Raw genomic sequence first — 22,759 nt, forward strand, 5'->3', positions numbered from 1 at the left:
GTAAATGATATGCGTGCGGCCCACGAGACTTGCATCTTGGACCATAGTGCGGCCCGTGAAAAAAAAGGTTGAGAACCACTGTTTTAGATGTTTTGCCATATCTGTCACGGTTCTAAGCATGATCTGTTTCTGTTGTTCTGATTGAAGGAAACTCTGTGTTGGGGAGGATTCAATGTCTGTTGAGGCTCATGTGAATGTGTTTTACAAAGTGAGTATCAGAAAACACATCCCAGACACCTGGACTGTCAAAAGACCACACGGCAGGAACATTCTCCTGAGACATTTGAAAAGCACGGAATGAATGTCTGTGGAGGATGTAATCAAAAAACACCCATACTTAAGAACACCTGCTGGAGTGAGTATAGTAAATAAATCATCAACTGTGAAATATCTTGTTTCAAATCCTTTTAATGTAATATTTTATTCTTCTGTACCCTTTTAGCCCATCTGTTAAAAAACCTAAAGCAATAGTTTTAGAAAACAATGTAAGATTTATCAGTGTATAAAAGAAAAATGAAATGCATCGTATATTGGGACCCTTATACATTAGCTTCTGATTGTTTTTGCAGTTCTGCACTGTATACTCTGTCTGAGCCAAAGAAGATGAGAACGAGAATCTGATGAATTTGAAAAAAACGAGAGAATTTTTTTCTTTTTAATTATTATTTATTTATTTTATTATTTTATGTAGGTGGACCCTGCTACACCTTTCCTACCATACAGCTGATGGATACTGACTGTAAAATGGCAATCATAGGAGGAGGTTTCACTGTGGTGACAGAAGAGTGGAATAGACGTGTGCCAGAGCACCAGCCTTGATGAAGCCTTCATAACAGCCTTCTGTATGTATTTTGCTTTTCAACATTGCATATCCAACATACCTGAGAAAGACACTGACTTTCCTTCAGAGAGACATTGTCAACACTAGAAGAGATGAGACAAGCACTGCCAGTAACATTACTCTGAATGATTCGTTTTTTGTATTCGATCCTCATGCCTCAAAACTGTACCATTGCTCAAAGTGCACTCGAAGGACATTTACTCTTTTGAAGTAAATCCAACATGTTGGAGTTGTACATGTACATGAACCAAATATTAGTATAACCTAGGGTATAGATGAGTGCCAGTCAACTTTTCTTGTGATTCCATTCTTTTAGAAAACATGCACAGGAAGCATATGTACTTCATTTTTGGTCCTTTTGGTAACAAAATGTAACTCAGTGCAGAGTCAGCAATACAGTTGTATTATAATATAATGGAGAAGGGTATGGCTGCAGACTTGCACTCTCAGACACTTGTGCTTCCGCTTAGTGACAACACTTAAAGTCTTTTTTTTATTTTATATTTAATTCAACTTATTGGATACTACTTGTTTGAATCTCTCAACATTTGGTTTTTTTCTTGTGTAGGTATCGTGGACTGGAAGTCTGTCAGTCCAGATGTGAGGAGGACACACAGAGGGGAGTTGAGCTCAGCAAGGGTGGATGGCGGTAGATACTGGGGTCTGGAAAGAAGGGGGGCTTCACAGCTTTCTATTCAGACAGAGTTTGCGGATTCTGTTCTATGGACCGCTACTCAGAATGAATAATGAGTGGTTATCATATAGCTATCTATATATCTATCTTTTACTGAATTGGAGACTGAAACTGAAAGCGGAAAAAAGGTTTTAGCTGGATAAAGCTGTATGTTTGCTTAAGGGTTAAAATTCAGGAAACATAGGTTACTAACATTTGACTAATTTTAAATTTGATTATGTTTAAGTGTTTTTTTTTTCAACTATATATTTTTTTTCTATATTATAGGCAAAAACCTAGTTTTTAGCGGTAGCACTTTAGAATGAGGTTTCGTTTGTTGACACTGATGTATTAACTAACATTAAAGCTGAGCAATACAGTTGATACAGTATTTGTTCAAACGTTGTAAGTTACAAATACAGCTGTTGCGTTGTTTGTTCTTTGTTGAGTCACTCACAGTGCATGAACTAATGTTAACAAATACAACTTTTGACTTTAATTTAAGAAACAGCTAGTCGCGATGCTCTACGAGCGTGGTTGTATCCTCGAAAAATAATTGTAATTTTTTTTTTTGATTATGATAAATCAAGACCTAAACTTGCAGGGCTGGTGATGACAGTAACCCGCGCCAATGCAGAAATAGTAATTTAAAAATAATATTCTTAACTATCATTAACACCGTTTTTACCTGCTAAGAAATTTAATTTGGTTTTATAAGTTTATATTGAATTCTATTGCTTCATTTTTAATCTGGTAGGCGATTAAGAAGTGTGGCTCAGCCAGGTTGTTTTTTTTTCGTTTGTTTTTTTTTTTAACAGCCAACTTTAGCGGTACCTTTGGCACAGCCCCCTACCTTTCGTTTCACCAATGAGAAACCTTTTTGCACGCACCCCCCACCTTTCGCCACGCCCCCCACCTTTTGGACCCGCCCTTTGCTTCAGGCTACAGGTTACCCCTACTTGGGCGAAACAGGAAATCATGAATATTCATGCATGCTCCGCCCTAGCACACCTTATATCTCAGACACCGAATGAATTGCAGCTTCAGAAAAATGCTTCACGGTCCGCGGCGGCTGCAACTTCAACGGAGGAATCGCGGCGGAAGATGGCAGACGGAGATGGCGTGGATGGGAGAAACCTCAGCAAAAAGTACATGCATTTAGAAACATTACAGCGCTTAAACTGATTCTGTACGAACTGACACTCAAGATAAGTTTGCCTATGTGTATTATGTGGCTTATCGCGATCCGTAGTGATAAATGAGATTTATAGAGTGTTTTTACTTTTCTCGTGCAGTATTTTGATGTATGAAATGCAAAAAAAGGAGTTCAGCGGTTGCGCTTAAGTGTCCAAAGAACAATTATTGCACAGATTCCGAGGCGGTCTACAGAAGCTAATGGCGGTTGTTTATGAGAACGTTCAAAAAATAAGATTGAGCGATTATTGTACGTCGTGACTGCGTAGGCTTATCTTATTGTGACTTTTCTGCTATTAAAGTAACTTATTTTTTCGGTATTTACTCGGTTCACTCTAAATACTTTCACTATCGGTTCTCGGGTCATTACAAAGCTGACGCAAGATGAATGCAGAATACCTTGCGAGCATAAGAGTTAACTACTATTTCAGTTTCTGCAGTTTCTTTATAGGCATATCACACAAGCAAATAACAGTATGCTCAAAGTATAAAGGGGCACATGGAGCACAGCTTTTAATAAGGGCTGTGCTCCTTGCATATACGTGTATCGAAATTATGCTTCTGTATTGATAGCAGCAATTATGCTGTGAAGCAGGTTTGAAAAATAAAACATGAACAGAATATACATTTTAAGTTTTAAAAGGTAAAAGTAGTTTTTTTTTATTTGCAACTTTCAAATACTCTGAAATTAGACAATGAATTATAGGCCATTATGATCTTTTATTATATATCATTCTATTCTATCCTGTTCTGAATTATAATTTTTTGAATGTATAATGATAATAAAAACAGGATTAATGAGTAAATTCGTCTAAAGTATAATTACGGTTGTGACGTTGAGGACAAATTTCCAACTGGTACTCGAAATGTGACAAACAGGTCCCCTGGTTAAAACAGGTGATCACCGTTGTGGGGCGCTAATTCCCTACTTTTTTTCTTTGCTTTAAATAGATTGGGCCATGCGAATTTAACTTTTACTTTCAAATAATGGCAGGTGTGGCATAAAAGCAATTGTTGGTTTTTACTTCGTTTGAATTCTTCTCTCTTTCAGCGCCCCCTTAACTTCACTTTTTTAAACAGCTTAAATGCGCCAGGAGCATTTTTCTTTCACTTTCGAATTAGCAACAGTCAATTGCTTGAATGCAACAACAAAATAAACGTCAAAAACTTTCAGCCTATTCATAAAACATAAGTAAAGTAAACAGAGGCTCTAATATATAACCAAATAATAAGAAAGTAGAACGTTTATTAGCAAAACGAGTAAGAAAGCTTGGAGGCACGGCATACCAACCTGATGTCAAATAAAATAAAGAAATGAAGACAAAGTTGTTTAAATAAAGGACGACCCAGCCAACAATGTGGAACCAATTAAAAAATTAAACGAATGTTTAAAAAAAACTTCAAATTCACCTTCGATAAAATGGCCAAAAGGGGGGGGGTCAACAGGCTTGCAAATCCAAAATAGGCCAAACAGGCGCTTGTTTTGTTGCGGCCGAACACGAGCGGCACATCCCCTCTCTCCGCCAATTCATAGAACTGGCCGCGTGAGTTTGGCTGGCAACAGGGAGTCAAGTTCCCAGTGGACTCCCAGGTTAAAATGCCCCAATTTTTACAGCAGAAAAAACAATGTTTACAGCCTTGTTCAAAAAAACAAAAAATTAGTTTTGGGCATAATATTAGCTATGTTTGCCCATTCATGACACCTGTGAGGGGGTGACTGTTTTTATAAGTATTCCTTTTCCATTCTGTTAAGCCTTAAAGTTTTGCAATAAGTAAAGGGCGTTGCCACTTGAGTTGACAGGTGGGCATGCGCTGCCTCGTATAGATGCTGTCGAGCTCGGTTGGTTGGTGGGCGATCAAGCAACCAGCTCCCTGCCTTTTTGTTTTCCACCAGTTTCGAATATCTAGGGAGAGTCGCCGCGATGACGCGCTGCCAAGATGGCGATTGGCCCCCGCTCTGCCACCCTTTTTTTTTTTTTTTCTTTTATTATGGAATTGCTAAGAGCATACAAAGTCCAAAATGCCGACGGGATAAATACTATTGTGAGCACTAGCTACCGATTATATAGTCAGGAGCAATCTATGCAAATTGACAGAGTGCAGACAGTTTTATAAGGTGCTTTGGACTGCTGGATTAACCGCCTTCTGAGACGTGTCCAAGTAAGGATTTAAGTTCCTTATCGACATATAATAAAAGTCGGCTTAAGCATCCTGAATTTACAGTTTATGTATAAAAAATTCGCTAGCACAATTAAATATGGTTTAGCACAAAAATATTTGTCCTTAATTGACATCTTTATCAAAGTTTTGCTGACTCAAATAATAAACAAAATCTTATATAACAAAGAACAAAAATCTGTTATTGAAAATGTGGTGAACAAAGATACAAAATTCTTCCAGAACAATACTTGTACTATGTGCATTCCCAGACGAGATGAGAAATGGCTTCGTGTTCATCACGCACAAAAAAGACACATAAAGTGTCAATAATCCGGAAACATCTTTTTAAGTACAGCTTACAGGATCGAAAAAGATGAAGTAATTTGTAAGACACATCCTTAACCTTAGGGGTGTATTAAACTAATTTAGATGGGACAAAGTCCAACACTTTCCTTCGCATGGAATATCAACAAACTGGCCAGGATCAAGTACGGACAACCAATGTATGGGAGAGAAACAATCTCATTTTGAAATCACCCTCGTCCTCCGGTACCTATTTTCCTGTTTCCGACATAAAGAGTTAGAATAAAAACAATATTTCCAATTCGTTGTATCAAAAAGGATGAGCAACTGACGATAAGGAAATCGAGGATCTAGCTGAATCTCTGAGAAGAGTTTATTGCTCCATAAGGATGGCATCCATTACCATAGCAAACTTATGTGGAGTGACAGGTATAGTGTACTTGTTCAAAAACTCTGAATATGAATACAGCTATCCATCAGTATTGATTAACTGAAGAAACCAGAATAAAATTATTTTTAACCCAGTTGGGAAAAACAACGACTTATTTTATAGATAGATATTCACAATTATTCCAACTAAAGGTTTACTCGGTGAGGACTAAACATTGTGTTTATAAATTAGGTTGCCCAGGCCCAAAAGCGCTTGTTTATGAAAAAATTAGACAATTGATACGGGGCCAATTTGGTGCTGTTGTAGTTTTACATAGCATAGGAAAGGGAGGACCACCCACCTTAGAGATAAAAACAAGATAGGAAGAGTATTCCAGAATGAATCAGGATTAATTCAAGTACTCTCTGCTTTAACCAATTTATATCTTGAAATGTACTTAGTTTAAGACAGCAAAATCTAAAAAGAGTCTAGACCACCACATTCATAAGATTAATAATCACAGACTTTTTAATATAATGCCTCTTATGCTTCCACAAGAAAATCAAATTTAAGCATTCTATCAATATCTGCACATGCAGACTTTATCCACATATAAGGGAGAGAGCAGGGTAAGTCATTCTTGAGATACCCTCAGCTGTAGCAATAAGAGTTCGTCCCTCTCAGAGAAAATCTCTCTGTAACCATGACATTGAACTCCCTTTTAGCTTTCCAACAACTGGGTCAAAGTTCAGTCTGCATCTGACTTTTATCATCCTACATATGGATATACCCGATAGGTCACCGTGACTTAACTGAATACCGTTAAAGAGAGAGAGAAGGACAGGTTTTAATGGCTAACAACACTCACATTTATTAAGATTTAGGTTTAAAACCAGAAGGCTTTAGAGAAAACTTAATGTGTTGGATTGCAATCGGAATCTGTATAATTCGTCTTTAAGAACAGGGGTAGTGTCGTCAGCGAAGCTGACTAATAAGTATATGTTTGTTGGCAATAGTTAATACCTTGCAGATGAGTACTCAGAAGAAAGGAGGGAAAGAAGTTTGTGCAGCCACAAGAAATAAATAAGGGGATACAGGGCAGCCCTGACGAAAACTCCTCTTGACAACTGAAATCTAGGTGAGGTACCTGATTTAAGTTTGATGGAACAGTTGGGCATTATTATAAAGAGTTTCTTATAAACTTGCAGAATGGATCACCGAACCCAAGCTTTTGGAGAGCTAGAAAAATAAACTCGTGTTCAAGAGAGTCAAAAGCTTTGTAAAAATCTAAAAAAAAACAATAAGACTGTCATCATCAACTAATTCGCTATAGTCTAATAAGTCTAGAAAAAGTTGGATATTGTTTTGCTATATGTCTTTTTGGCATAAATCCTGATTGAGTCTCATCAATAAACTGAACTCAAAACACACTTAAGTCTTTTGGCCAAAGCCCAAGCTAATATTTTATAATCGTTATTTAGAACACAGATAGGTCGCCAATTATCTATCAACTGTGGTGTCTTTTTTAGGTTTAGGTATCAGAGTTAAAAGCCTTGAGTTAAGCTAGAAGGCAAAGTTTGCTGACTGAATACTCTCCAAAAACATCTTTTAGCAGGAATGGTGCTAATTCTTCAGCAAAAGTTTTTATAGAACTCGGCCGTTAGGCCATCGGTGCCAGGAGATTTGTTATTTTTTAAGGCCCTCAATCCCCTCAATTACTTCAGAGATAGTTATAGTTTTATCACAGGCAAGCTGCTCATCTTTTATATTGATTTAACCTCCTTAATGACCTGAAGAAAAAAAGGGAGGCTGAGTCCTTACAGTTATTAGATTTATATAGTTTTGAATAGAAGTTACTACAAAAAGAGGCAATATCCTTAGAATTATCTGTCAGAAATGCCATTGATTTGTAGAGTCAAAGAACTAATAGTAAAGATTCTTAGGGTTGTGTTTTTTCCATTCTAAAAAATAAGCAGAGCTCTGTTCACCTTGTTCTAGCCATTTCCTCCTTGAACGAACGTAAGAGCCTTCAACTTTGTATTTATAATATTGTCTAATTTAGATTGGAGCTTCTGTAAGTTCTGTTAGATCAGTTTTCCGATAAGCTTTCCTGAATTTTTGCTTTGAAGTGTTATGATCTGTTGATATGGACCTTCTCCTCTTCATCCCTTCTCTGTTTTGCCAAAATGCTGCTAAAATGTCTATACACATTCCTACTTCATATTTTAACAAATCCCAATTTAAGCTAAATTTTTTTCCGAAGAAGCTTTCACCCAGTTAATATCGAATCAGAAAGGAAATTCTTTTTTTCAATTCATCATGCTTAAGTAGAGATGAATTCATTTTCCAATAAGAGGCTCTAGAATTTATATTTGAGTGTCCTGTGGACAGAGGAGTAGAAAGGAAGAATAGTGTGGTGATCCGTTAAGGGAGAGGGAAGAATACTAACCGAAACATTATAATCTTTGAAGAGTATGGTACAAGCCAATAATCTAAACGAGAAATTCTTGAGCGACTCTTGTTACCCATGTATAAGATTTAGTATTTGGAAACTTCTCCTCCAAATATCAACTAAATCCAAACTTCTCCATGAACATTTCAATTTTAAATTAGGAGAAGTAGACTGCCTAGGAGGAAATCTATCAAGTATTATTATCAGGAGTGATATTAAAATCTCCACCAATACAAATTACAGGCAATCAGGAAATTTATTAAACCATAATAAAATTTTGTCTCCTATCTCATCAAGTAATAAGTCATTTTCTCTAGAGGTATTATACCCATAAATGTTTACCAATAAAACAAATATAATTATTAATACAAATTACCAAAATAAGAAAGTGTCCCATAGGATCTATATAACTGTGTAACACTGAACCTGCGAAATGGTTTTTCACTATCATAACACCAGCAGAATGTTCTGAACCATGAGCCATCCAAACCTCATTGCCCCATTGGTTTTTCCAAAAAGAAATGTCCTTGGAAACAGAGTGATGAACCTGGAAAAAACAAAAGTCAGTTTTAAAAAGACTTAGCATACAAAAAACAATGCTTTGCGCTTTACATTGTCACGCAACCCCCTGGCATTGAGGGAAACAATTGAAACAGACATTCAAAAGAACAGAACAAGAGATAATAGAACAAAAATACCAGTAGTAGAACCCTCGAGAAAAAAAAAAAAGTGCATCGATAGCTGACTAACAGTGCCGTGTAAAACCAATCTTCGGCATGAATTCAGTCAAACAGGTTTAGTGAGCTTTCTTAAAATGAAATATTACACCCACTAAAAAAGAACTGATTTCCCATGCTTAAGGTGGAAAAATTTCAGATCCATCAACAAAGGCACGACCTCCAATGAAGTGAGCTTTCTTTCCCTCCTTTCGAGCCTTATCTACAGCAGGCCAAAGCAGCTGTCTTCTTTCTCGATCAGTTGCGATGAGATCCTCAGTGAAGCGAAGATGATTGGCACGAAGAAACTCCGACGTCCTCGCTGCCTTCCACACACCGTCTCTCGTAACTCGCGAAGAAAACTGAATGATGATCGATCGTGGACGTGAACTATTCTGGAGCCTCCTTCCAATGCGGTGAACTGTATCGATTTTGTCTGCTAGACTGCTTCTTCCCTCAGGGAAAGTGGCTTCACAGATACGGATGGATTCCGCTCTTACATCCTCTCTTTCCTTCTCAGTAACACCGTGTAAACGTAGATTCCAATGTCGGGAATATCTTTCCAAGTCAATGAGACGTTGTTCACAGAATCCCATCTTCTTCTCTTCAGTGTTCAATCTTTTCTCAACGTGACTGACTTGGCCTTTGATGTCGTTTAGTTCAGCACATACGAAGTCCACAGTTTTTTTAAACCTTCAATTTTAAGAGCATTTTCACTCACCATTTTCTCTAAGACGTCAGAGCGAGTATTGATCAAGTTGGAAAGCGTCGAAACAACAGAAGAGATATCATCATCTGCTTTGCCCTTCTTGGAGGGAGGTTTTAGCTGGGCTATCAGAAAGTGGTGTTCTGGCCCCAGGCAGCGTTTCTTCCACAGACACATAGTTGTGAAAGTCCATCTTGTCAGATTGCCGCGAAACACGGGACATATCTTTCCTTTTGTCAGCGGTCGACTTCATATTTCAAACATCAGAGAAAGCAGAAATATAGATATGGGTTATTTTGCATAAAAGTAACTTTAAGGAGTGATATTTATGCCGTTTTTAAAATTTGTCAGCAGAGCTCGGCGAAAGTTAAGTTAGCAGGATGCCATCTTGGACTCCTCCCGCTCTGCACACTTTGGGGTTCAAAAACGCTCTTCAGGAGTCTATGGGTGACGTCATGGACACTACGTCCATGTTTTTATACAGTCTATGCTTAACACCGGTATCACCGTCAGCACTGGCTATCACGCCAAGCCTAATTCGGAGGATGAGAAAATCAGTATAAGCCTATTTTACCAGTGTTGTGATAACGCTTCGATTACTTGACATAACCTCGGTTCCCTGAGATAAGGGAACGGGTGTTGTGTATGGGAAAACTATTTTTTACCTTTCTGCTGAAGCCTGATTTGTTCACGTTTGTGTAGCTGCACAAACCAATGGCACTTCAGCCCGCCAAAAGGGGCGGGGCCGACCACTATATAAGTATTTTATGAGTGTTTATGAGAAGTCCGAGTTATTTCCGTGACCCTGTTTGTTTATAAGAACTGTTCAAAAATAAGATTGAGCGATTATTGTACGTCGTGACTGCGTAGCCTTATTTATTGTGACTTTTCTGCTATTAGCCTATTAAAGGTATTTACTCGGTTCACTCTAAAAACTTTCACTATCGGTTCTCGGGTCATTACAAAGCTGACGCAAGATGAATGCAGAATACCTTGCAAGCATAAGAGTTAACTACTATTTCAGTTTCTGCAATTTCTTTATAGGCATATCACACAAGCAAATAATAGTATGCTTATCAGGGCCGTGCAGAGACCTTTGGATGGGAAGATGCTCAAAGTACAAAGGGGCACATGGAGCACAGCTTTTAATAGGGCTGTGTTCCTTGCATATCCGTGTATCGAAACTTATGCTTCTGTATTGATAGCAGCAAATGCTGTGACACAGTTTTGAAAAAGAAACATGGAACAGAAAATACCATTTTAAGTTTAAAAGTTAAAGTAGTTTTTTTCTCTTTACAACTTTTAAATACTCTGTAATTAGACACTGAATTATATTATTATTATCATAGCAATTCTATTCTAATCCTGTTCTGAATTTATTCATTTTTTGATTGATAATGATAATAAAAACAGGATTAATGAGTAAAATTTGTATATAGTATAATTAGGGTTGTGACATTGAGGAAATTTTCCAACTGGTTAATCGACATGTGACAACAGGTAATACCGGTATCACCGTGTGGGGCGTTCCCTCTTTTTTTCTTTGCTTTTAAATAGCTTGGCATGCGCATTTTACTTTAACTTTCAAATAGCGGCATTTTGGCATAAACCAATTGTTCGTTTTTTACTTTGTTTGAATTTTCCCTCTTTTTCTCGCTTTCCTTCGCTTTTAAACAGCCTAAATGCGCCGTGAGCATTTTACTTTCACTTTCAAATTAGCAGCAGTCAATTGCTTGACTGCAACAACAAAATACAACGTCAAACTCACTTTAGCCTATATATAAAACATATAACTTTTATTAACAAAACAAATAAAAATACACCATGCTATAGGGTAGGCTATGCCTAATATAAAATAACAAATAACTTACATAAAGTTTAAATAGGTATACAAAAATGGAAACAGGCAACAAGTTAAATAAAATAAATAAATGAGACAAAGTTTAGTTAATTAATTTAATTAAGTTTAAATAGGTATACAAAAATGGAAACAGGCAACAAGTTACTTCCAAAATCACCTTAGATAAATTCAACAGGCTTTTCAAAAATCCAAAATACAACAAGTTAAATAAAATAAATAAATGAGACAAAGTTTTGACAAACAGGCGTTTTTGTTTTTTGTTGCGGCTTAACACCGGTATCACCATCAGCACCGTCTATCACGCCTATTTTAATTGAGTTGTTGTGAACACTTCGGTTACTTAACGTAACCTCGGTTCCCTGAGATAAGAGAACGGAGCTTTATGTATGGGAAAACTCCTTTTTTCCTTTCTGCTGAAGCCTGATTTGTTCACGTTTGTGTAGCAGCACAAACCAATGGTGCTTCAGCCAGCCAAAAGGGGCGGGGCCGACCGCCATAGAAGTCGGTCCGTAGCGCCATTCATCAGATCATTCGACTGAAGCGACGATCATCGATTCATGCAGCTTATAGTGCGGCAAGTGACATAACGCTCGTTCCCTTATCTCAGGGAACCGAGGTTACATTAAATAACCGAAGCGTTCACTTTCAAACGTTCACTCTCGTTATGTATGGGAATAAATCCAATCATGCCACACTACGAGCAACAATTACATGCTGCTCCGCGAGCCCAGTGTTAGAGCATTAATAAGGGCCCTAAGGGACTAAGGCATTGTCTTGCCCCAAGATTAGCTGAGGGCATGAGAAATCACTACCCACATGGGAGGTTTAAAAAGATAGAATACATACCTGCAGGGCGGAGATGTCTAAGTTATAGAATCTGGCAAAAGCGGATGGCGACGACCAGCCGGTGGCCGCACAGATGTCACTGATAGATATCCCACTGGACCACACCCATGAGGAGGCCATTCCCCTTGTGGAGTGGGCTCTCACACCAATAGGGCATTCCAGTCCTTCTGATGCATAAAGCCAGAGCTATTGCATCAACAATCCAGCGAGACAGTCTTTGCTTGGTAACCCGCAGACCCTTCTGGTGGCCTCCAAAGCAAACAAACAGTTGTTCAGACTCCCTAAACAGTTTAGAACATTCCACATAGACTCTCAGAGCCCTAACAGGGCAGAGAGCGTTCGGTTCCTGCTCGCCATCTGCAGCGGGGAGTGCCAATAGGGATATTACTTGCGCTCTAAAGGGAGTAGAGAACACTTTAGGAACATAGCCGTGTCTCGGTTTCAAAATGACCTTGCAGTCATTGAGCCCAAACTCAAGACATGAGGTGCTGACCGACAGCGCTTGTAAGTCACCCACATGCTTTACCAACGCCAAAGCAAGGAATAGGGCCGTTTTAAGCGATAAGGGCCGCAAGTCAGCTGAACTGATCGGCTCAAAAACTAGGACCATGGATAAGTCCCAACACGGCACAGTCCGAGGTCGAGGGGGATTCAGTCTCCTCGCGCCCTTCAGAAATTTAACGACCAAGTCATTTCTGCCTATTGAATGGCCGGCCTGGAGAGAATGATTCGCTGCGATGGCCACCAAATATACTTTGAGTGTGGATGGGGTCCGCCCGTTATCCAGCAGAACTTGCAGAAAAGTCAGCACGCAAAACCGGGTCCACTTGCCATGCAGAGCACCAATTGAGAAATACTGACCATTTCTGACCATAGAGCCGTGATGTGGACGGTGCCCTTGCCTCAAGAATGGTGATACTTACTCTCGCTGGGAGCCTATCAGACTCCCGTCGAGGCACCAGACATGAAAGCTCCACAACTCTGGGTGGGGATGCCAAATCATGCCTTTCACCTGCGAGAGAAGGTCCCTCCTCAACGGGATGGGCCACGGGGCCATCGTTCCCTGCTGCATCAGCTCTGGAAGCTAAGTCTGGTTCTTCCAGAGTAGAGCTACTAGGAGGAGGGAGCATTTGGTTTCCTTGACTCGCCTGATGATCTGGGGAATCATGGCGATAGGAGGAAACGCATACAGTCGTGCGCCAGGGCATCTCTCCGTATCAAGAAAAATGTTGGGCAATGAGAGTTCCGAGGCGAAGAGGTTGACTTCTGCTTTCCCAAAGACCCCCCAAATTCGCTGTAACGTCTGAGGATGCAGTGCCCAATCGCCCGGGGCTACCTTGCCTCTGGACAGCATGTCTGCTCCCAGGTTCATCTTGCCCGGCACATGAACCGCCCTTAGTGAGAGGAGTTCTCTCTGTTCCCAGAGAAGGAGACGATGAACCAATCTGTACAAGGCGTGAGACCTGAGACCACCTTGGTGATTGATGTAAGACACTACTGTCATGCTGTCTGAACGGACCAGGACGTGGTGGTCTTTGATGGCTGGAAGGAAGGAATACAGGGCTAAGGAGACATTTCCATGGCAGTTGATATGTAGGCATCGCTGCTGAGCTGTCCAGGAGCCGAATGCTGGATTGCCCTCCAACAGCGCGCCCCACCCAGAGTTGGACACGTCTGTCGTGATCACTTTCCTTCTGGAGGCCACGCCCATTCTCACTCCTGTCTGAAACAGGTGAGTGGTCCTCCAGGGGGCCACAGCTTCGATACAGTGGCGGTCCACCCTGACCGAAAATCTCTTCAACCGCCAAAATTGGAGGGGCCGCATGTGGAGCAGGCCCAGTGGAGTTACAGAGGCGGCAGCGGCCATGAGCAGCCTCTGCAAAACCCTCAAGGGGCGTGTTGTCCCCTGTTTGAGGGAAGCCGTCAATCGCTGAATTGTCAGGGACCGATCCGGTGAGATCCATGCCCACATTAGTGCGGAGTCTAGACCCGTTCCCAGAAAGACAGTTTGTCATCTGGGCAACAACTGGCTCGTGCGTGGGTTGATGACCAACCCGAGGCGCTCTAAGTGACTGAGCAGCAGCTCTTTGTGAGCATTCAGTTCCCCTTCTGATCTGGCTAAAACCAGCCAATCATCGAGGTAGTTCAATATGAGGATTCCCATCTGCCTGAGAGGGGACAGAGCTGCATCTATGCACTTCGTAACAGTGCATGGGACCAGGGACAGTCCAAACGGAAGGACTGCATACTGATAGGCCATTCCCTCGAACGCGAATTTCAAGAACGGTAAGCATCTTTCAAATCCACGGTCAAAAACCAATCCTCGGGGCAAATATGCGCGAAAATTTTCTTGACCGTCATCATCTTGAACGACCGGCGCATAAGCGAGCTGTTCAGATGTCTGAGATCTAGAATGGATGTGAGCCCGTCGTCTCTCTTTGGGATGAGGAAATAGCGGCTGAAAAAGCCTGACTTGCTGGGGGCACTTTTTCCACAGCGCCTTTTGCAAGCAGTGCTTGCACCTCCTGCCGGAGAACAATCGTTGTCCGGGACAGAAATTTAATCAATGCCTCTGAAGCGGGGCGGTCTGCGAGCGAACTGCAGCGAGTAGCCACGTCGAATTGTTTCCAAAACCCATCTCGAGATTCCCGGAATGGCTGCCCAGGCTGTATAATGGGAGGCGAACGAGAGCTCGCCTTGAAAAAGTCGGGAGTCTATGTTCGTATAAGTGATTGAAAGAGGATGAGGAATTTTGCTCTTTTAAGCATGTAGGTCCACTATTACAGCAGTAAAATATTCGAGCACGCGCTGCACCTGCAGGACGTGACCCGCTGAAAACGAAACTCCGTCTCTCAGAGGTGTTTAAAGTGGTGAGGAGTGAAGGTGAGGTGTTTTTGTTTTGTTGGGGTTAAGGTGAGGGTGGGGGCGGGTCCTTTTCTTTTCCTCTCTAGCGCCTCAGGACTGCTTTGGCGGCTAAGGTTCCAGCACAACTCGTGGGTGGGGACCTTGACGCTTCGGGAAGTGGAAGTGTTTCGCCGGCCTGGATTGCTGTTTCAGCCGAGGCTCTGTCTTCCGCTGAGGCTGATGCTGTGCTGGCTTTGCAGGCTGAGCAGCGGGGCTCTTTTGGCGGCCCGCAGCTGCGTCTTCTGAGCCTTCGAAAACCGTTCAGTGAATCCATGAAAAGCAGAGCTAAATATAGTCCTTTTGGTGAGACCGGCGAGTCGAGGAAGGCCATTTTCTCAGCATCCCTGATCTCTGTCAACGTTAGCCAAAGGAGGCGCTCCAGCACCACCAGGCTGGCTATGGTCTTGCTGATCGCTTACGCTGTGGCCTTTGTAGCACGCAGAGCGAGATCTGTTGCTGTGCACAGCTCCTTAAAGGCCTCTTTGTGCTCTTGGAGTTTGGTGTATCCCCTTTCATCAGCGCTGTCAATGGTGGTAGGGATGTGCAGTATACCGGTAGTGGACAAAATAGTGGTATCTATTATATTTCAAATGGTACGATATCATAATTTTGCTCAATTCTGTATTTCATGCGCTGCTGTTCCGAAGTTCACCTGTAGGTGGCAGTGCTTCCCAAATTGATGCAAAACCGGTAAACCTGAAGAACAACGCCATGGATCAAACAGATGAAACTTTATTAATGTGCCCGCAACTAATAAATCCAGAGAGCAGTAGAAGTGAAATATGTCATTACTTTACATACAAAACCGATGATAAAGGTGAAAAAACTGACCACAGGATTCAGCACATCAAATCTTGCTAACTTGCTCAATCGTGTGCTCATCCTGATCTTTTCTGAGAATTAAGAGATCGACAGGTTAGTGCATCATTCATAAATTAATATTTAATTTGAACTTTTATTCACAACTGATCAACGCACAAACATAAGATTTGACGCAATAAACACGAAAGCTCAAACATGTGACGCTAGAACCAGTGACATTTTAGTCACATTTTGGCAGTTTTGCTATATTAATTTTAGTATCAATAATATGAAGGGAATGTTTCTGCCACATTGTCAACCGCTAACATGAAGCAGCTGAGAGAGAGAGAGATTTATATTTAAAGCTTTTTCTTTGCCTATCTGAGTCTGAAATCTAAAAAACATTCTGAGGGAGAGAGAAATAATTACGTGATTTTGAATATTTCTTTGACTGTTAGAATAACACTTGAAAAAAAATGTTATAACTCATCAACAGCATTACAGCACTAATATATCTAGGTCAATGATTATTTATAAAAGATAAATGTAGGCTACTAATACATATTTAGTATGTAAACATTACTTTATGCATTAAACACATACCTAACATTAACCAAGATTATTAAATACTATAAATGATTATAATTCACTTTTATTATCCTCCATTTTTTTTTTTTTTTTCATTTCACTTATTTTTTGAGGCTGGTTATTTACCACCTATGGTATTGATTTAGTATCGATACCGAGGTATTACTTTCTGGTATAGTACCGAAGCCAAAATTATGGTATCGAGCCATCCGTAAATGGAGGTGAGAGCTGATGCAGTAGAGGGGTTCACCCGTGCCGAGTAGGGGGCTCGCCACGTCTTGGTGAGCTTGTCATGGACGGCTGGCAAGAACGGGGCCGGGCGCTGGCGGGAGGATTGCTGGCGGGTCTCTGGCAGGAACCTTTCTTCCAATAAGCCATGTGCGGGCTTGTCCGGAGCCGACCACTTGAGGCCAAGATACTACACGGCCTTTGCGAGGATGTGGATTAGCTCTGCGTCTGGCTTTGTCCTCGGCACTTGAGGGGGAGGGGCTGCTTCGGGCTCCTTGCCGGAATCACCCCATTCCTCCGTTTCTGACGCCGCCAAGGGCACAAAGTCATTGGCGGTGATGTCATCAATGATGATGTCCTCCTCGGACGCACCAAATGAGACCAGTCCGCTCGCAGCTGAAGAGGGGCGCTGGTCCTCATGTGCGAAGCCCGGGTCCCGGGCCTGCTGGAAAAGATCCACTGCCCCACTGTTTTTTCCTCTTAGTGGAGGAAAAAGACGGGAGGGCCTGGTGGGGGGGATTGCCTTGATGGAACAAGGTGACCCACGAGCAAAGACGGGAAAAGATCAATGCTCTCGCAAAAAGAGCACGAGCCAACAGCAAGCGCAGCCTCTGTGTGGGTGCGGCCGAGGCAGGCGGCGCACCTCCTGTATCCGTCTTCATCATGCAAGAGTCCCTTGCATGAACCACACTTGCAGCATGACATTTGAAGCAACACACGCTGAAATTTGCTCTTTGCCCAGATGCCGGATGCCTGCAGTGATGCTTACGCGGCGGTGAGCAGAGCTGGAGCTTCTTCTACAGCTTCTTTCTTGCAGAAGAGTCAGCGAAGAGATGATCCTCATCGCTGAAGGAGAATAATCTGATGAATGGCACTACGGACCGATTTGTATAGCGGTCGGCCCCGCCCCTTTTGGCGGGCTGAAGCGCCATTGGTTTGTGCAGCTACACAAATGTGAACAAATCAGGCTTCAGCAGAAAGGAAAAAAGGAGTTTTCCCATACATAACGAGAGTGAACGTTCGAAAGGGAAATATTTTAATGCACTCTACATTTTTTTAAAATAAATACTGTAATAATAATAGTTCTACGTATGAATAGTTTTTTGTCAGATAATATAAAAAGACAAGATCCCTTGATGCCCTTTAAACTTTTCCCAATCAAACAGTAATTCAAAGCCGGAGGGCACTCTCGCGCAGAAAGTCCAAAACAGACTCATAGAAGTAATAACTTATGATGTGCAGGAAATCCCTGATATGGACAAAAGCACCCAGCTATCGCTGTAGCTGAGCTGAATAAAAAGCAGAGACGTTACTGATAAACACACGATTGTGAAAATATATGGTTAATGTGCGTTTTTCAAGTTAACTCCAGGTAATAAATAAACTATATGAATAATGCAGTACTGATTGACATATCATTTAGTATAGAAACTATAAAATATATTTCCTGCCTTATTCTGTGATAAAAATGGGGGAAAGGTGTTTGTAGTAGACTTTAAAAACCAATCATAAAATTGTCATTAGGAAGATGTTGAACAAAAATATTATAGCTCCTTGCTGCAGCTACTTCCACAGACTACACAAAAAAATATAAACAACAGTTGTGCCTGCTCTCTTCATGTCATTCTTGTAAAATAATAATAATTTAATAATATAAGTATACAAGCACAACGCTCCACTGAGAACTCTACCTACCGGCAGCCGTGGACATTATTGAAGGCATCCTGGTAGGACACTAAATTACTTTATTTATTTTTTTTATTAATGCTATGTAACATAAGAATATTGTCAAGGAATTACATACAAATACATATAATAAAGAAAAAAACAAGGATTATACAAAAAAACTATGAAAAACTAAAGATGACAAGACAAGGAGACACAAGAATAGCATACAAACATTAATATACAGGGAAAGTTTTTAAATACATGTATTTACATTTTCTTTAAACATTTCTTCATAATATTTAATAAATCTTAGGGATTTTTTGTTATTTATGTAACTAAGAGATTTAATAAGTGATATTAATTCAGTTTTAAAATGGGGATAGGATGGAATTATTATTTGCAAACTTTTGTTTACAGCGTGCTAAATTACTAAAGATGTCTGAACGTGAGGGTTCGTCTCTGATGAGATTTTCAGGTGAAATGTCATCATGTGGATCATCTAATTTTTGGCTAAATTATTATTAATTAATTTTACTGATAGTTAGATTGGGCAGGCCTTCACAAGAGGGTGTTTAATTACCAAAAAAAAAAAATGGAATTGACAAAAGGGCACTTTGGGCATCAAGGGAAAAAAGGGGCAGCCACCGCACCCCCCTCTGCATGTGCCTGATGCTTATGCTGTTCCGAATTCAACGAAAGGACTGCTTTTATTTGTGAACCGATAAAAGTGATTCATAGAATCGTTCCGACACAAAAAAGAACGAATCATTCAGATTCCGCTGTGTTTGTCATGTTAAGGTAGCTGTTAGTACCTGTCAGGATGCAAATGTGTTATTATTCTAGAATGAGAAGCATAATACGTACATCTGTCCCCATTCATTTGAAAAAAAAAAAAAGAAAGAAACGGCGATACCAAAATATATTTATGATAGTGAATACTAATTCCGGAGTACCATATTAGGAACCCCATACAGTACCATCCGTAAAGTACGTTTTGCTAAGGGTGCAATGACTCTGACCCTGATTTTTCTTGATTCATCAAATAGGACGTTTGCATCATGTTGACTCTGGTCAGAATATGCAGGCTGCAAATGTTCAGGCTGCAGACGTTTGCTCTTCCCAGCTCACAAAACCTGCATTTGCTTATTGAAGGAAGTCGCTGGAGAAGTGGCAAAAGGTTGGTGGTGTTTCCATTTAATGCAAAAAGCGACCAACCTTTTGTCACTAAAAAACTGTGCTTGCTTATGGCTTCCAGAGCTAGATGTGCAACACCAATGCCTGTGTAGTTTCAAATCATTTTCTTTTTTATGTCCTCAGTGAGCTGAAAAGGCGCATGAAAGCTGAGAAGAAAGCAACTGAGAAGGAAGCCAAGGACAAAGAACAGCAGGAACAGAAGGAGACCAATGAGAAGTCACAGCAAGATGCAAATGAGGCAGATGAGGAAACTTTGGACCCAAATGTACGTTGAGTATTGATTATAGAAGTCACATTTCTGGCACATAAATTCAGAATTAATTGTAACAAGGGTTGGGCATGGTTTGAATTTGCTCAATTCCAATTCTTATCGATTCCCAGTTTCAATTCCAATGTGGTATAAAAAAGTCAAAACTTTAGATATCAAGCATATTTATTCTGTGTGTGTTTTTAATTTTTTATTTTTTGGCAAACGTTTAATTGCTGCTGAATGCCATGAACAAAAATCAGCAGGCTGCATAAAAACCGGACTCTGTTAAGAGCTGTTTGTGTGCAAAATAGAGCTGCGTGATTCTGGATAAATTGAGACTGTAGTTCTCTCACGATTCTGAAGAATAAATATTAGACGACTAAACAAAACCTCGTGGAATTTATAAATGGAATGATTCAATGACTCAGTCAAGATTTACTTGTTTCATTAGTGGATGAATCAGTGTTTTGGAATGAATCTCTTTAATGAATGAAGACAAATACATTTTTAACAGCCCCTTTTCGCCAACTAAAAAAAAGATGCGCACACAGGAATTGATATGTGGTATTAAAATTAAAATGTAAAAGTATCCGATTCCTGACCTTAAGTATCTGATTCTGGAACTGGAATTGATTTTCGATTCCCAACCCTAATTGTAACAGTTTCTTCATCCCTTTCTGTTTTCAATGCAGCAATACTTCAAGATTCGTTCACAAGCCATTCAAGCCTTGAAGGGAACAGCTGAAGACCCATACCCTCACAAATTCAACGTGGACTTATCGCTTACAGAGTTCATTGACCGATATAACAACCTTCAGCCAGGGGACCACTTGACAGATGTCGTCCTCAGTTTATCGGGTAAATGTTTTCTGCTTGTATTTTACATAATGGTGCACCGAACTGAACTAAGCGGAATATACAAAACTGAAATTAAAGCCGAAAACCGAAGAAGTTTCATGTTAAATTTGGGAAACTTAACTTAGCATGCATCATAGTATTGAGTTAATGATGTAAATGTAAGGTAACGTGACATTTGACATGTTTTATTGATGTCTTTCCATGGTTAAAACACTGAATGATTACATGAGACATGATAGTAAAGCGGAAGTTAGTGAGGAGGAAGTGATGATTGGTTTACGTGTACTGCGTGTTGCCCCTTGAATTGTTGCTGTGGCGATCTGTCATGACACATTAAAGAGCGTCAAAATGACATTTATTCATTTTGTGATAAAATTGACAAAGCTGAGACTTAGTAAAGTAAAACGTAACCAAGCAAAAAGCTTGTTGCGCTTAATATTGAAAGCCAAATCCGCTACAAATAACGTTTAGTTGAGTTTTGCTCATGCATCAACAGAAAACGGCATAGACTGAAAGAGGGATCTTGTGATTTAAGAATTGATATCGGTTCTTCAAAATGAAGATTCATCAATAATCAATATCTTCAACCTGTTTCCGTCAATGATTTTATGATTTTTTATGATGAGAATTTTTGCTGTTTGACATGGAACATACATTTAAAGACAGTTTGATCCTTTTCTAATTTAGTACCTTTGCGTTTTGCTTGATTGAAAGGTCGTATCCACGCCAAGAGGGCTTCAGGTGTCAAGCTGCTGTTCTATGATCTGCGAGGAGAGGGAGTCAAGCTGCAGGTCATGGCCAACTCCAGGTCTGATTTGCACTCTGCTCCATCACGTTTCATTCATGTTTTTGTTTTATCGTAGTAGCATAACAAGTTGTTATTCTGCTATTCTTAGGAACTACAAATCAGAAGAAGATTTTGTGCACATCAACAACAAATTAAGGCGTGGGGACATCATTGGGGTCCGGGGCAACCCTGGCAAGACAAAGAAGGGCGAGCTGAGCATCATCCCGATCGAGATGACCTTGTTGTCTCCATGTCTTCACATGCTTCCCCACCTTCACTTTGGCCTGAAAGACAAGGTAAAGTTTAGTTGTTAAAACACCTTGGAAATAACAACTTTTTAAGCTTTGCTCCTCATCAGCATCCTCTTTGACTCTTTTTTTACCAGTACAGAAGCACAGCACAAACACCTTGTGAAAAAGCAGTACACTTTAGCATAATTAAAAAAGTTACTTATTATGGAAAAAATATACTTTATGAGAATATACTTAAGTGCAGACTGAATGTAATGTTTTTGAGCTCATAATTGCATTCTACATAGTTGCAATTAATTGAAAATGTTTTATAGTTGAAATTTATATTATTTTCAATTGACTGAAATTTAGAGTGCTCCTTTTGACCAGCTTAAGTAGGATTTAAGAAAATCTTTATATGTTATTTCTAGTGCAGTCAAACGATTAATCGTGATTAATCGCATCCAAAATAAAAGTTTTTGTTTACATAATATATGAGTGTGTACTGTGTATATTTATTATGTATATATAAATACAAACACATGCATGTATATATTTACAAATATTTGTTTATTGTATTGTATATTAAATATATGTATATATAATATAAGATCTAATAATATAAATATATTAATGTATATACAAGTATTTTGTTTTTCAAAATATATACTGTATGTGTGTGTATTTATATATACATAATAAACACAGTACACACACATATATTATATGTAAACGAAAATTTTAATTTTGGATTAATCCTTTGACTGCAATAGAAACATGGTTGAAGGGTTCTGCCGAATGCACAGAAAAGCATTTATGGGAAACCTAAATATACTTTCATGTAATTTCTATTGAAATTTGTATGTTTTATATTGAAATATATTTGTAATTACACACATGTATTGAAGTTGCAATTTTTTAGAGATCTTACTTCATCATCTGAAAGCTGAATGAAAATGGAAACCTTCAGTCCAATTTTACAATGTTTCAGGAGAATACGTTATTAGGGACCGCAAAACAATGTTTTAGATTCTTCAAAGTCATTTGGCCATCAGAGATACATTACTATTTGAATCATCTGGAATCTCGAGGGAGCAGCCTGTGAAAATAAAAAACGGGGTCAAAAGCA

General features: G+C 39.8%; 1 protein-coding gene across 2 annotated transcripts in view; it reads left to right on the forward strand.

The window, feature by feature from the left end:
* LOC109092750 (lysine--tRNA ligase-like) overlaps positions 1–21,729 on the forward strand; it is a 50,207-nt gene extending 28,478 nt beyond the window's left edge. Inside the window, exons 1-5 of one of the 2 annotated variants that reach the window (XM_042728638.1) lie at positions 19,355–19,488; positions 19,629–19,770; positions 20,448–20,613; positions 21,328–21,421; positions 21,510–21,729. In XM_042728638.1, coding sequence (XP_042584572.1) covers positions 19,370–19,488; positions 19,629–19,770; positions 20,448–20,613; positions 21,328–21,421; positions 21,510–21,714 — 726 coding nt within the window. In that variant the 5' untranslated portion in view covers positions 19,355–19,369 and the 3' untranslated portion in view covers positions 21,715–21,729. Of the gene's footprint in view, positions 1–19,354; positions 19,489–19,628; positions 19,771–20,447; positions 20,614–21,327; positions 21,422–21,509 lie in introns of those variants that run through there. The other variant, XM_042728639.1, reaches the window with a different exon arrangement.
* The last annotated feature ends 1,030 nt before the right edge of the window (positions 21,730–22,759 follow it).

Source organism: Cyprinus carpio, chromosome B7 (assembly GCF_018340385.1).
Source record: "Cyprinus carpio isolate SPL01 chromosome B7, ASM1834038v1, whole genome shotgun sequence".
Classification (NCBI taxonomy): domain Eukaryota; kingdom Metazoa; phylum Chordata; class Actinopteri; order Cypriniformes; family Cyprinidae; genus Cyprinus; species Cyprinus carpio.